The following is a 14,033-nucleotide window of genomic DNA, read 5'->3' on the forward strand; positions in this document are numbered from 1 at the left end:
ACTCAGCCTGCAGGGAGCAGTGTGATCTGTGCTGAGACAGACAGACAGACAGGAGCCTAGTGGCTTTGGGAGCCCAGGTCTTGGAGTCTGGAGGGCTTCCTGGGGCAGGGGTAGCAGAGATAAGAAGCAGGGAGTGTGGTGGGTTCAGATGAGTTTGAGGGATCTGAGGGACCTAGAGGACGATGAATATCCAAGACAAGAAAGAAGGTGGTCGTGAGCCAGAGATCCACGACTTGTTGCCTCAGGACTTGGTTTCTGAGGCTCTGGTCTGTGCCCTTGGCCTCGATGCCCATTTCAGTCTTGTCTCGTCCATTCTCAGACAAACGCCTTCTTCATAAAAGCTCAGGTCCAACCTTCCCTGATTCCCTAGGCTGGGAAGCAAACTGCCTCCCACCCCCTTCTAGTCTTCAGCCCTCTTTTAGAGTGGAGACCCAGTAGGTACGTGTGGCTAAAGGTTAGCACTTCGGGGCCAGTTGACCCTGCCCAGCAGTGCAGGGCTAGCTCATGAAGCCAAGGAAGGCACCTGCTTTGGGGAGCCTGGAGGGTTTGGGCAGGAGAGTGAGGCAAGGCAGGCTTATCTCTGAGTGTGTGGAATGAATGAGTTGTGCCGCAGCTCAGGGGAGCTTGGGGCTCGATGAGTTTTAGTCCTGGCCCTGTTGCAGTGTTGCTGACTCAGTGACTCAGCCACACTGATGCCCAACTTTTGGTCTGTTCCCAGCCTTCCCTCCAAGGAAGAGGAGGTACTATCACCACCATCACCGCCCCCTCCCCAACTGGAGCCTGCGGAGCCCCTGGCCACTTTCCCCAGGGGGCCTCCTCAGCCCCTGTCTGCACCTTGCAGCCCCCCAGAGGTCCCTCCGAAGCCCCACCGCCTGCCCCCGGAGTTTGGTAAGTGCTGTAATGCAGCATGGGACTTGGGGCGGGTAGCCTGGGTTCAGGGCTGAAGAGTCTATAAGGATGCAAGGATCACACTCCCCTTTGTCCTGGGCCCTGCCACTGACCCGCTGTGTGGCCCTGGACAGGTAAGCATCCTTCCCTTCAGCCTCTGAATGGAGACAGCACCCAGCTCTCTAACCGACTGGCTGTTAGGTGGGGACAGATGGCAGACTTCTTGAGTTACTCATGGTTTAAAGTCTAGGACTATTTTCCATGGTCATGGGCAGTTTGCTTTTCCTTGGCTTGTCCACTTTTCTTGAGTCTCGATTCTTGGTTTTGTGTTGTTTTTTTTTTTTAACCTTTTTAGGAGAGTCCCTGCCCTGACCCCCGAGCTTACTGCCTAGTTAGACCTCCCTGTGGCGGCCTGGCCTCTCCTTCGGCAACCCCCTAATTCTGTCCTGTGAAGCCTCGAGAGTATAAATAGCACTTCCTGTCCCTTGTGTCTTGTTTTGAAAGCCAAGCCAGAGTCGGGGCAGGGGTCACTCATGGGCTGGGGGAGGCCTGGTTTCCTTGCCTCTGAGTCTCTCCCACCCGTCTACCTCCCCAGATGACTCTGACTACGATGAGGTCCCAGAGGAGGGGCCGAGGGCCCCAGCTGCCGTGATGACCAAGAAGGTAGGGCAGGCGGTGGTTAGGGTTTAGGCTGTCTGCCTGTCAGCATGGAGGGTGGGCCACCCGCTGCCTTTCCGACCCTGGGGACCACCTGATAGAGAGTGGGCAGCCGACTCCCTGGAGAGTTCCCTTCCTCTTCTCTGTCCAGCTGTGCAAGGGACTGGGGACTCTGGTTTGTGGCTCCTGATCTAGTCTTAAGCTACATCTTGGATGGCTGTGTGACCCCCTCTTTCCCTCTCTTTTGGGGTATCTGTCCCTGTGTTTGTCTGTTTCACTTTCTGTGTCCCTGTCTCTCTTGAGTGTCTTAACTTTCCATCCATGTCTTTATCTCTTTATCTTTTTGTCTTTGTCTCTGACCTGGGCCTCTGCCTGCACTGGTTTTCTCTGTCTATGTGACCCCATCTCCTTGGGTCCCTGGGTAGTCTGCCGGGGGCTGGGGAGGAGAGGTGGGTGAGGAAACAGAAGTGCCGAGTTGTGTGGGCACTGGGCCTGGACAAGAGGGGGGTGTGGCAGCCCTTGGTGGTGTGATCTCGGGCTTGAAGGAGAGCGTGACACTGAGTGGGTCTGGGGGGCAGGAGGAGCCCCCTGCGAGTCAAGTCCCACGGGCCGTGCGTGTGGCCAGTCTGCTGAGCGAGGGGGAGGACCTGTCTGGAGATGACCAAGGGGATGAAGATGAGGATGACTATGCCTACGAGCGTGTCCCCAAGTAAGTGTCCACTCCTCTAGGGTTGTTCTCCCAACTCGCCACCCTCCTTCCCCACGCCCAGCCTGTTCTCTCCATCTCCGCCCCAGCCCTGTGGGAGTCCCCACTCTGGCCCCCTCATCCCCTCTCTTCTCCCCACAGTGGTGACTGGCATACCAGCAGCCTGAGCTCATCTTTGCCCAGCAGCCTCCTGACCCCTGAGCTTCCCCCGCACCCCATGGACGGGCTGCCCGTGGGCCCCACACCCACCCCACTGGTCATCAAGGCTGGCTGGCTGGACAAGAACCCCCCGCAGGGGTGAGTGAGGCCTGTTGGGTCGTGCTGGTGCTCTGCATGGGATGGGCTTAGTCTAGTATATTTAGTATCACGGGTCGGAAAACCAGAAGGGACAAGGTTATTTGAGCAGGTCTCCCTCTAGGTAGACTGTAACTGCCTATCATCCCCACCAGATTCATGTATTATTACCCTTAAAACTGGGAAGTCCTTTTCCTGGTGGTCCAGTGGGCAAAACTCTGTGCTCCTAAAGCAGTGGGGACAGGTTCAATCCATGGTCAGGGAACTTAAGAATCCCCCAGGCTGCATGGCATGGCCAAAAACAAAACAAGAAAAACTCCGAGAAGTCCTACTTTGAGTCCGATTTCATTCACTCTTGCTATAGGTAAAGTCCATTTTCTTCTCCATGATCATTTGGGATCCTTCCTGCCTTCGATCTGGCTGTTTCTAACTTTGTATGTGACTGCCACAGGGGGCTAGGGTGATCTTGGAACTGCTCCCTAATTCCCAGTCCTTTGCTCTGTTGTTGTTCTGTGTCTCCCTCTCCAGATCTTACATCTATCAGAAGCGATGGGTGAGACTGGATGCCAATCACCTGCGATACTTTGATAGTAACAAGGTGAGGCCTGTTAGTCCCTGACGTGACCCTGCTCCAGCCTGAACCATGATACCTACCAGAGTCCCTGCCTAGATGAGTCCTCACCAGAGCTCTACTCCGACTCCATGGACTGTGTTCTCCTGGCCCATTGACCAGCCGTGGCCTTGGCCCGGGTTGGTATAGCGACTGTCACTGACCACCTGTGGGAGATGGGACTGCTACCTTCATTTCAGCAGAGGTTGAGGGGGTCACAGAGGGGCTGGGCCTCTGTGGTCCTCACCCCCCCAGTCTGGCTCCTCTCTCTCCCCTAGGATGCCTACTCAAAGCGCTTTGTCCCCGTGGCCTGCATCTCCAGAGTGGCTGCCATTGGGGACCAAAAGTTCGAAGTGATCACGAACAACCGGACCTTTGCCTTCCGGGCAGAGAGTGATGGTAGGGAGTGGGGTGGAGAGAAGACTGGCAGTTTGGCCTGAGAAGTTGGGGAGGAGAACCAGGGAACATCTGCTCCCCCCATATCAGACCCAGAGAGGAGTCAACCCTCTGTGAAGTAGAGGAGGGGAGGGCCCTCTCTGACCAGCTTTGTGCTTGAGACACCACTGAGTCCTCAGCACCACACATCCCCATTTCAGGGGATACAGGCTCGGAGAGGCCAAGGGCCTTGCCCACCCTCAGTGGCACAGCTGGGATCGGAGCCTGAGCTGGTCCACATCAGAGAACTTGGAGATGAACAGAGACAGGAGGGCTGGTCTGGGTGGGCTTTCTGGCAGTTGTGTTGCCTGAGGAGCTTGGAGTGGGGAACCCCGAGGAAACCCCTGCCTGTGTGAGCTCAGCCTTCCTTTTGCCCGCAGCGGAGCGGAAGGAGTGGATGCAGGCCCTGCAGCAGGCGGTGGCTGAGCAGCGTGCCCGGGCCCGCGTGTCTAGTGCTTACCCATTGGGTGTTCAAGGCTCAGAGCCCCATGACCATGCTGGCAGCCTGGAGCTACGTGGCTTCAAGAATAAACTCTATGTGGCCGTGGTCGGGGACAAAGTTGAGCTTTACAAGAATCTGGAGGTGTGACTGGTCTGCCAGGCTGCTGAACCTTTCCCTTGTCCCCTGCCCACCAAGTCCCTTAGTCGCGCCTTTCACCCACCCGGTCCTTCAGCCACAGCCCTCCGCCCTGGTCCCTCAGGCCCACCTACTTGGTCCTCAGCTCTCCCCTTGCCCTTTCCCTCTTCTCCTGACTCAGCCCTTTGCCTGCCGCCTCATCCTGCCGCTTGTTCTGACCCCTTCTCCCACCTGGTCCCTGAGCATTACCCTCCCATCACCACCCTGGCTCTTGTACTGCCTATTTATTGCAACATGGCCTCTGATCAAGGTCTGTTTACTCATGCCCAGATTCCTGAGCCCTCCCTTACCTCCTTCCTGGGCACTTTCTAGTCCCTAAAGTCCCACTTCCCCTTCCTCTCTCCCCTGTCCCTGGGTCTTGCGCCCCACCCCCCAGCCTTGCCCTCACCCTTTCCCACCTACTACCAGGAGTACCGCCTGGGCATCGGCATCACCTTCATTGACATGAGTGTGGGCAACGTGAAGGAAGCGGCCGACCGGCGCAGCTTCGACCTCACCACCCCCTACCGCATCTTCAGGTGAGCCTCCCACCCCTTGCTCACCTGCATCCTCACTCCCTGATCGTATGTTCTTCTTGCATGTGGAGGAAGCTGCCCGTGCTTCTGGGTTCCTTTTCTCCCCTCTCTTCCCAGCCCTGCGCACCTTGCTGGGCCTTGCCCTTCCCTTGCTGACCTGCTCTGATCCCTTCCAAGAAGTCTCACATCCACCCCCCCGCCCCCAGTCCATCACTGTCTCCCCTTCCCTGCCACACTGCTCGTGTATGGACTTCTGCGCCGCCCACTCACCCTGCTGTCCCCAGCAGCCTGCCCTGCTCCCCTCACAGGTGCTTGTGTGTCACTGACAGTGGCTTGAGATCCAAGGCTGCTCCTCACTCCCTGTCTCGTGCCCATCCTGTGTGCTGCTCCCTGAGCCTCCAAGACTCTACCAGCTTGGTTTCCTCTGATCTCAGCTGCCCATCAGTGATCTGTCTCTGTTCTCCATCCTCTCCCTGGAGAAAATTGCCCACTCACAGACCTTCAGTCACCTCCTCTGAGGTTCTGTGCCGTGCCTGGATTCAAATGCTTTGTATCAGTCAGCTCAGCTGCCGTGATAGAATACCACAAACCCCAGATCTTAAACAACAGGTTCATTTTCTCACAGTTCTGGAGGCTGGAAGTCCAAGGTCAAGATGCTGTCAGGGTTAGTTTCTGGCGAGGCCTCTCTTCCTGGCTTATAGGTGGCTTCCTCCTCCTCCCTGGGTCCTCAAAGGCCTTTCCTCTGTGCACATAGAGAGAGGGATGTCTGGTGTCTCTTCCTCTCTTTATAAAGTAGCCAGTCTTGTCGGCTCAGAGCCCTGCTCTTACAACGTCACTTAACCTTAATTACCTCCCTTAGTGGCCCTATTTCCAGATGCAGTCACACTGGGGTTTGAGGCTTCAACCTCTGAACTTCAGGGGACACAATCAGTATAATATCCTGGGCCCATCACTGGGTCACTGTGTGACCTGGACACATCATGTGACCACTCTGTGCCTCAGTTTCCTTCTCTGTGAGCAGGATCACGGCCGTCTCTGTAAAGCCATTATTGACACAGCATCACCATCCCTCCACGTTGTCTTTTTTGTCCTTAGTCAGATCTTCGCTGCCTCCGGTGGCTCTTTCTCCTGAACTCTAGATCTGCATGTCTAATAGTTCTGTGGACATTCCCCGCTTAGTCCCTCCTCAGCTCACTGCTCCTCCCTGGCCCCCGTCTCCACCCACGGGGACCCTGCCTCTCCTGCTCACTGCTGGGCAGACCTGTCATCACCCCTCCCTTCCTTCCATCACGTTTCACCTCTGTGTGGCCCCTCTCCTGCAGGCCCTAGGCCTGTGGGCCTTCTGGCCTGGCTCCTGCTTCCTCACCCTTTGGCTGTCTATCTGTGACCACCAGAGGGTTCTTTTTCTTTTTTGAAAGCCAAGTTTGCATTTGTTCATTTCTTACATTCGTAGTCATCTTTGGTTGACATCTGTGGCCAGAGATTCTTTGCCATCCTCCTTAACCGCCACGTGACTAGTGGACACTTCCTCTGGAGTTTTCCTTTCCTGTCAGTTTTACAGAGCCTTGCCCATTTCTCTAGTTCCTTGTTGTCATGAACTTTCATTCAGTTGATTTGGTATTCAGCACCAAGGGCCTCCACCAGCCTGACACACGTGGGCTCACAATCAGATGTAAGTACACAGAGATGGGCTTAGCACTTGGCTAAAGCCTTGGCATTTTGCAGATTCAGTACACTAGGATTTAATGGATGAGGGTGGTCTTCACACCTCTCGTGTTGACGTGTTGGCATCTATTCCATCTCCAGCAGCAGTACCTGCCTTGGCCATGGCAGTGGGTTACGGGTGAGCTGAATCTTGAGTGCACACGTGAGACTTGGTGGCAATAGGGAAGGAGCAGAGGGAAAAGATCTCTGTACCCCCTGAAACCTGCTGCTGCTTCTGTGTTGTCCTCCGGGTGCACTTTGACCTCCTCTGCAGCCCGCTCTGTCTGTCAGCTTCTTTTCTGCCAGTACGCCCACTGGAATGCCCTGTGTACCCTCATGTCCCTTTGCACGTGCTGTTCCCTCTGTCTTGAACACCTTTCCACCTCTTCACCTCACCACCCCTCTCATCTGTCAGGTCTTAGGCCCCATTTCTTCCCAGCATCACTTTCTACTCCCTGGGTGGGGCCGAGGTTGTGGGGTCCCTGTTGCTGTCCATGCCTATCCTCCCCAGGGGCCCTGGGCACCTCCCTCTTCTGACTGTCAGCTCTCAATGCATGGTTACCACCACTTCATGCTGTGCCCCCTCAGGCTGCCCCCAATCTCGCTGGGCCCCTTTCCCAACCAGTCCCCCACCCCACTCCTGTGTCCCCAGCTTCTCAGCCGAATCGGAGCTGGAGAAGGAGCAGTGGCTGGAGGCCATGCAGGGAGCCATCGCCGAGGCCCTGTCCACCTCGGAGGTGGCCGAGCGCATCTGGGCCATGGCCCCCAACAGGTTCTGTGCTGACTGCGGGGCTGCCCAGCCTGACTGGGCCTCCATCAATCTCTGTGTTGTCATCTGTAAGCGCTGTGCAGGTATGAAGCGAGCAGGGTGCCAGGCCAGGGCAAGACAGGGCTGGGGTGTCCAGAAGGCAGGTGGTCTGTCTGGCTGGAGGGGCTGGAGCGAAGGCAGTGTCAGAGAGCATCATTGATGAAGTGGCGCTTATGTGTAGAGCCTTTCCCACCATGATTAACCTGCATGGCAGGGATTCAGCTTCTCATGTACCATGGGGACTCTGAGGCACAGAAAAGGAAAAGGGCTTCTTCAGGGTCCCCTGGCAAGTAAGTGAGTCTGGATTTGAGCCCAGGCCTGTTGGAATCCAGCACCCCAGTCACATCAGAGGAGCGGAAGTAGGCTAGGTCAGGCAGGGCTTTGCAGGCAGAGGCGGAAGCTAGTGTTTTCATCCACAGGGGGATGGAACTGTGTGCGAACTGCAGGCCTAGCCCTGGGGTCCTGCCCAAGGCCTCTCCCTGACTGCCCCCATGAGCCCTGAGGTGTGGTGGGGGAAGGGGGCTGCTCCTGTAAAGCAGAGGGCCCCCCGATGACCATGTGTCTGGCCTTCTGCTGCAGGAGAGCACCGTGGCCTGGGCGCTGGTATCTCCAAGGTGCGGAGCCTGAAGATGGACAGGAAGGTGTGGACGGAAACACTCATCGAGGTGGGGAGCCAGCTGTGTTTGGGGTCTGCCCCCCTTGGCTGTTGCCTGGGTCTCCCACCCATTTCCCCCCACCTCACCAGCCCCAGTGCCTTGGAGCTAAAGAGACCTTTGGGATCATCTAGTAGGTGGAGTTTGGAGCAAGTTGATTTTTGGCAAAGTTAGCAAACTGGTTGGTGAGCTAAGAATGTTTTTACAATTTTAAAGGTTGCTAAAAAAGAAGAAGAAGAAGAAAAAGAATATGTCACAGAGACTATCCTGCAAAGCCTAAAATATTTACTTCATTTTATCTCTACTCACGTGTGCCAGTGGGTCTGAGTCTGTCCTTTTGGGGGATACTCACACATGTACATTTGTGCCTGTGTGCTTGGGGTTGCCAGGTACTGATATGTATGATAGTCACAGGGGAAAACCTGCAAAAGGAGGCTGGGCCAGGGCCCGACCACACACCACCCTCCTTACTGCCCCAGCCAAGCTGCAGACTCCAGAGCAGTTTGGGTGTCATATCCCCTGTGACTTAGGGTTAGAACCCCAGTTTACAGAGGATACTGAGACACAGGGAGAGAAAATGACTTTCCCGGAATCACAATGTGAGTCAGTGGCTGGGACTGCTTCTGCTTTGTTCTCTGCTCTGACTCCAGCACCCCACGCAGCACCTGGCAAGCAGGCAAGCTGGGGGCCCCAGGAAATAGCTGTGGCACAAGCGATGAGCACAGTGAAAGAATGCATACCCTGAGTGTCGGAGCCCTGCGAAATCTGCCCTTACCCCTCTTCCTCTGAGCCCAGAGAGGAATGTCAGGGACAGGAGATGTTTCCATAATCCCTGTCCACCCAGTTGGCTGACAGGCTAGGCCCCCACCAGCTGTGATAGTCTTAGGAACGCAGAGTTCCAGATGTGGGACTAGGTGGGGAGATAGCAAGGCACCCAACCAGGCACCCAACCTGGGCCTCCACCTGTTAGACTGTCTGTCTCTGGTCCCATAACTGAGCTGAGGGGCTGGGCTCAGGCCCAGCGTTAGTGAGGGAGCACCCAGGGCCACCAGCAGGCCAGGCTGTCCCCTCAGCTTCCCTGATGGGAGAGTGGGCGGATGGCCTGGCTCTTCCAGCCCCTCACTTAACAACCTCAAAACCAAGGCTTTGCTAGGCATGGGCCCCAGCTGTACGTTGCCCTTCTGACCTCTTTCCTGCACCCACAGCTCTTCTTACAGCTGGGCAATGCTGCCGGGAACCACTTCTGGGCAGCCAACGTGCCCCCCAGTGAGGCCCTGCAGCCCAACAGCAGCCCCAGTGCCCGGCGGTGCCACCTCGAAGCCAAATACCGCGAGGGCAAGTACCGCCGTTACCACCCACTCTTTGGCAACCAGGAGGAGCTGGACAAGGTCAGGGCACTGGGCCCGTGAGGCCCCCTGAAACCACCCGCGTTACTCATGCCCCCATCATTCCTCACTCTGTCTCAGCCCAGCTTTCCCACTAGCTCAGAGTGAAGAGCGGTCCTGTAGGGAAACTGACGCCCAGACGGCAGAAGGACACTGCCTAAGCCACAGGGACAGTTGGGCCAAAGCAAGGAGGAGCCAGGCCTGACCCTTGGGCCAAGGCCACGTCCTCAGCATCTGTCTGCCTCCCTCCCCCCGATTCCTCTGTCTCCGCACCCCATCCTGCTCCTTCTGAATCCTGCCAAAAGGAGTGAACTTGATGGGGATGCTATTTCCTGTCAGGCTCATGAAAAACAGCTGGCTGCTCCGACCCGCCCCCCCATCCACACCCCACTCAAGATGAGGCCCCTCATGGGCCCCCAAGCTCCAGCAGACCGGGAGCCAAGCCCTGTCCCTGGTCTGGCTTGGCCTGAGTGGGAGGTAACCGCCTCTGAAGCAGGGGGGTGCCACTTGTGACCTCTGGTCAACCTTCAGCCCTTCCCCCAAGTAGCCCCACCCAGTCAGGCTGAGTCCGGTTAGAAGCCCAGTGGGAGCCAGGCCTCCACCTCCCAGGAACCCAGGCGTTCAGCCCCCAGCCCAGCCCAGTCTAGCCGCCAGCCAGGAGGGGCGGCAACTCCCATTGGTTGGGAGGGATGGGCAGGCGGTGAGGAATTCAAATGTGGGAGGAATGCGCTACAAAGCACCCCTCCTGCCCTTCCTCAAGGCAGAGGGAGCTTGAGATCCTCTAGAGAACAGGCCTGGTGGCTGACGGTCCCAGGGGGCTGTCGGCAGGGTGAGGCCTGGATGGCTAGAACCCCTAAGGGGATGCCCCTCCCCGCTCGCTCCCTTTGCCGTTTCTTTTCTCCTCTTGTCAGTCTTCCTCCCTTGCTTCTCTTTCACTCTGAGGGTGGGCCCTTGACCTGGGTGGCTCCTTCCTCTTCCTCCCTCGCCCCTGCATGACACTGTCCCACTGGCCCCTCGCTCCGGCTCGGCCTGACCCTCCCCCCCGCCCTTCTTCCAGGCCCTGTGTGCCGCAGTCACCACCTCAGACCTGGCTGAGACCCAGGCACTCCTGGGCTGTGGGGCTGGGGTCAACTGCTTCTCAGGGGACCCCAAGGCCCCCACGCCCCTGGCTCTTGCCGAGCAGGCGGGACAGACACTGCAGATGGAATTCCTTCGGAACAACCGGACCACAGGTGAGTGGGACTGTTCACCTCAAGGGATGGCACCTCCCTGCTGCCAGGCTCAGGCCCTTGGGAGGGGATGGATGCTGGTTGTTGGGTGCCAGTGGAGGGGTATCGCCCAACTTGAGCTGTCACTGCAGCTTTTCCAGGGGTCCTGGTGCAACAGTGTGTGTATGACATTTACATGACTTTTGGGCATTTGTGCCTCTGGCTTCCCCTTCATACACGTGTCTCTTTGTGTTTCTGTCTCTGCATCTCTCTTTATGTGTTTGTGGGTCCCTCCCTGGCCCACAGTGTGGGACCTCTGGGCAGCGTCCATGAGCCCGGGTCTGTGTGTCTCTGAGCTGCTGTGGCTTTGCTTCCTTGCACCTGGGGGTGTTGAGGGCCTCAGGGTTTGTGTGTGTGTGTGTGTGCAGAGCGTGTCTGTGTTGCTGTGTATGTGGGGGGTGTACTGCATTTCCTGTGTGCAGAGGGACTCACCCGGGCAGCCCTGTCTGCCGCTCTCTGGGTGGGGCTCTGTTGCAGTTGGGTTGGGTCCCATTTGGCTCCCAGTCTCGGGGTAGCTGAGAAGCGGGTGGTGGGGGTGAGCGTCGCTGGTCATGGCCCAGTACTAGCCTCTGGGGCTACATCGTAGGACCAAGGGTGGAGCCCGGCGGCCAGGACTGGGCTCAGGGCCATGGGTGGGTGGGGCGCACTGGGCTGGAGGGAGCCCAGGTGTCCGGGAAGGCACATGAGACCACCCAGCTGGCTTGGGCTTTGGGACCGCTGGGAGCAGGGCTGGAGCCAGGCTGCTTCCTTAGGCTTTGCATTGTCTGAGACAAGCTCCCTCTGGGGATTGTTAGAGAGTTTGCTCCAGGCCCCCCTCATTCTAGTGTGCTGGCCCTGTGCTTCCAACAGGAAGAGCTGGGCTGGAGAGTCAGGGAAGCTCCCTGGAAGGAGAGGTACTGGACCCAGGCCTTGTGAGTGGGACGGAATTTACACAAAGTGGGAAAGGTGGAGAAAGGTTTAGGCAAAATCCGGAATGCGGCAGTAGGAGCCCAAGGGTGCTAGTCAGGGAGCAGTGCTAGGGAGCAGGGGTGGGTGAGTTGAGTGCCAGCTTAAATACCCAGTCCAGGTGGGGGTGAGAGGGGACTCCCTTGGATAGTGACCAGCCACTCTTTCCCTCCCTTCCCCAAAGAGGCACCTCGGCTGGATTCAGTGAGGCCCCTGGAAAAGCACTACTCGGTTATCCTGCCAACTGTGAGCCACAGCAGCTTCGTCTACAAGACTGCTTCTGCAGGGAAGCTGCTGCAGGACCGCCGGGCTCGGGAAGGTGGGTGCCAGGACCCCGCCCTGGCCATGGCATTCTGGCATGGTGGCAGAGCCAGAGAAGCCAGAGCTGGCCAGGCTGGGGGACCCCCTGAGGGTGCCGAGTGCACTCTGGTCTAGTCACCCTGCAGGGTGTCCTGGGTGTGGTCTTGGGTATACAGTGAGTGCTTAATAAATGGGCTGATCCGGTGAGAGTGGAGCATGGCACTGCAGAGTGAGTCACTTCCAGAGTTTCCTTGAGCTCAAAGAAGCCCTTTATTGAGCACCTACCAGGTGTGGGCCCTGTGCTGGGGCAGCTGGTATTTGGAGTACTTGGATGTTGGGAAGTTTAAAGACTGAGCTTAAAGGTCTGTCATCTCTCTCCTTAGCCTTCCGTTTGCTCCCATCTCTGAGTACATTCTGAGTACAGTCCTTATTACCAATGCCTGCAAGGATGCGCACATCGGCTGCCCCACCCCATTAACTTGCTGACTCCTCTCCAGCTTTACTGGCCTCCTTGCTGCTTCTTAAACACACACACTCACCAGACCCTTTGTACTTGTGGTTCCCTCTGCCCAAAGTGTGTTTCCCTAAATATCTGCATGGTTAGTCCCTTACTTAAAAAGAGACCTCTTTCAGTGTCACTCCGTGAAGACTTTATTCCCAGCCACTTAATCCAAAATAGCAAGCCCTTCTTACCCTACTTGCACACTACTTACCTGACCTTAATTTGTCTATTTCTGAGTCTGTTTATGGTTCTCTGTGGGCCTGTGTGCTGCAGGGCCACAGGATGAGGAATGACTGAGGCAGGGCGGGAAGGACTGAAGGAAGCTCAGCCTGAGAGGCAGCCTCTGGGGCACACCGCCCTCAGAGGGCAAATGTCATGTCCTCCTAGACAGGATGAGACACTCTGCTGTGTGAGCACTGTTGAGGCCGTTGCTCACTGCATCCCTCAGCACCCCCAGAGGAAGCTCTCCAACTCCCAAACAGATTTCTTGAGAACTCTGTGCAGCTCACCACCTCACTGCCTCTGGGGCACTGCCCCTAGTCTATTTCCCTCTGCTCGGCAATATCATTTATGTAACTGCCTGACTCATCCTTTTTTTTTTTTGCCGTGGATGCCAGGAAGCTCTGAGCCTATGTGATGCTCAGTGCTATGAATTCTACGAGCCTGCGTGACCTTGACAGTCTGTATTTTTTCCTGCTTTCCTGGTCCAGACTCCCATTTCTGTTCCTTTATGGGATCGTGTCAGTCTCCTTAGATCCATTATAGGAGGAAGCAGAGTACAGAGCAGTAGGTCCTGCTGGCAGAGGAGGGTGGGGCACGGGGGTTACGTTACAGAAGTCTTCCTGGGCATTTGGGCTGGCCTTGGAGGGTGGGAGGGTGTGGGTAAAGGAAATAGGGCGAGCAAAAGCAGGGAGTGTGGGATGTGTATCCAGAGTGGTCAGAGAGGTGGCTGGAGAGGTGGGTGGGGCTGGCTTGCTGGGGCTACAGGGAGGAAGATAGGTTTGGGGGAAGCTTGTGAATTAGAGTGAAGAGGACATGAGTCAGATGGGAGTGGAGGCCCAGGGAGGATGCAGTGGTAATGTTCAGGTGAAGGTGGAGGGCTCCCTTACGGTTCCCCTGCCTGTCTTCTCCCCAGAGTTCAGCCGACGCTGGTGTGTGCTTAGCGACGGGGTCCTGAGCTACTATGAGAATGAGCGGGCAGTGACCCCCAACGGGGAGATTCGGGCCAGTGAGATTGTGTGTCTGGCAGTGCCCACTCCTGACACCCATGGGTGAGCACCCCTGGGCAGAATCACAGACTGTTATTGATGTAAGGTCCAGCCCTCCACTGGGGAGATTGGGAAACAGGCCCAGAGATGGGTGGGATCTCCCTGGAGTCACACAGCAAGCTGGTGCTATGCAAGGACTAAACCAGGTCTCCTACGGCCCTAACCTCTTACGGGACCAGGGAAGGGTAGTCACAGGGACAGTGGGTGGAGGTGGGCCAGTGCTTGGCAGAGTGGGCCTGAATCCTGGCCTGTGTATCAACAGTTTTGAGCACACCTTTGAGGTGTACACAGAAGGAGAGCGGCTATACCTGTTTGGGCTGGAGACCGCAGAGCAGGCTCGTGAGTGGATCAAGTGCATTGCCAAGGTGGGCCTGGGTTAAGCAGGCTGGTGTGGGGGGAGTCTGTTGGGGTGCTGGGTAGGACCCCCGGCTTTCCCGCATTATGGATCAGGGCTGGAT

General features: G+C 57.0%; 1 protein-coding gene across 5 annotated transcripts in view; it reads left to right on the plus strand.

Annotated features, from left to right (window-relative positions):
- The window catches only part of ARAP1 (ArfGAP with RhoGAP domain, ankyrin repeat and PH domain 1), a 61,716-nt gene that overhangs the window by 34,487 nt on the left and 13,196 nt on the right, over positions 1-14,033 (plus strand). For all 5 annotated transcript variants that reach the window (XM_027562977.1, XM_027562975.1, XM_027562976.1 and 2 more), the window contains 15 exons: positions 719-888; positions 1,484-1,551; positions 2,124-2,254; positions 2,393-2,548; positions 3,074-3,143; positions 3,434-3,554; positions 3,971-4,173; positions 4,636-4,745; positions 7,099-7,298; positions 7,834-7,919; positions 9,113-9,295; positions 10,350-10,524; positions 11,690-11,824; positions 13,443-13,578; positions 13,838-13,940. In XM_027562977.1, coding sequence (XP_027418778.1) covers positions 719-888; positions 1,484-1,551; positions 2,124-2,254; positions 2,393-2,548; positions 3,074-3,143; positions 3,434-3,554; positions 3,971-4,173; positions 4,636-4,745; positions 7,099-7,298; positions 7,834-7,919; positions 9,113-9,295; positions 10,350-10,524; positions 11,690-11,824; positions 13,443-13,578; positions 13,838-13,940 — 2,047 coding nt within the window. The remainder of the gene's footprint in view (positions 1-718; positions 889-1,483; positions 1,552-2,123; positions 2,255-2,392; positions 2,549-3,073; positions 3,144-3,433; positions 3,555-3,970; positions 4,174-4,635; positions 4,746-7,098; positions 7,299-7,833; positions 7,920-9,112; positions 9,296-10,349; positions 10,525-11,689; positions 11,825-13,442; positions 13,579-13,837; positions 13,941-14,033) is intronic.

This window comes from Bos indicus x Bos taurus, chromosome 15, assembly GCF_003369695.1.
Source record: "Bos indicus x Bos taurus breed Angus x Brahman F1 hybrid chromosome 15, Bos_hybrid_MaternalHap_v2.0, whole genome shotgun sequence".
NCBI lineage: Eukaryota > Metazoa > Chordata > Mammalia > Artiodactyla > Bovidae > Bos > Bos indicus x Bos taurus.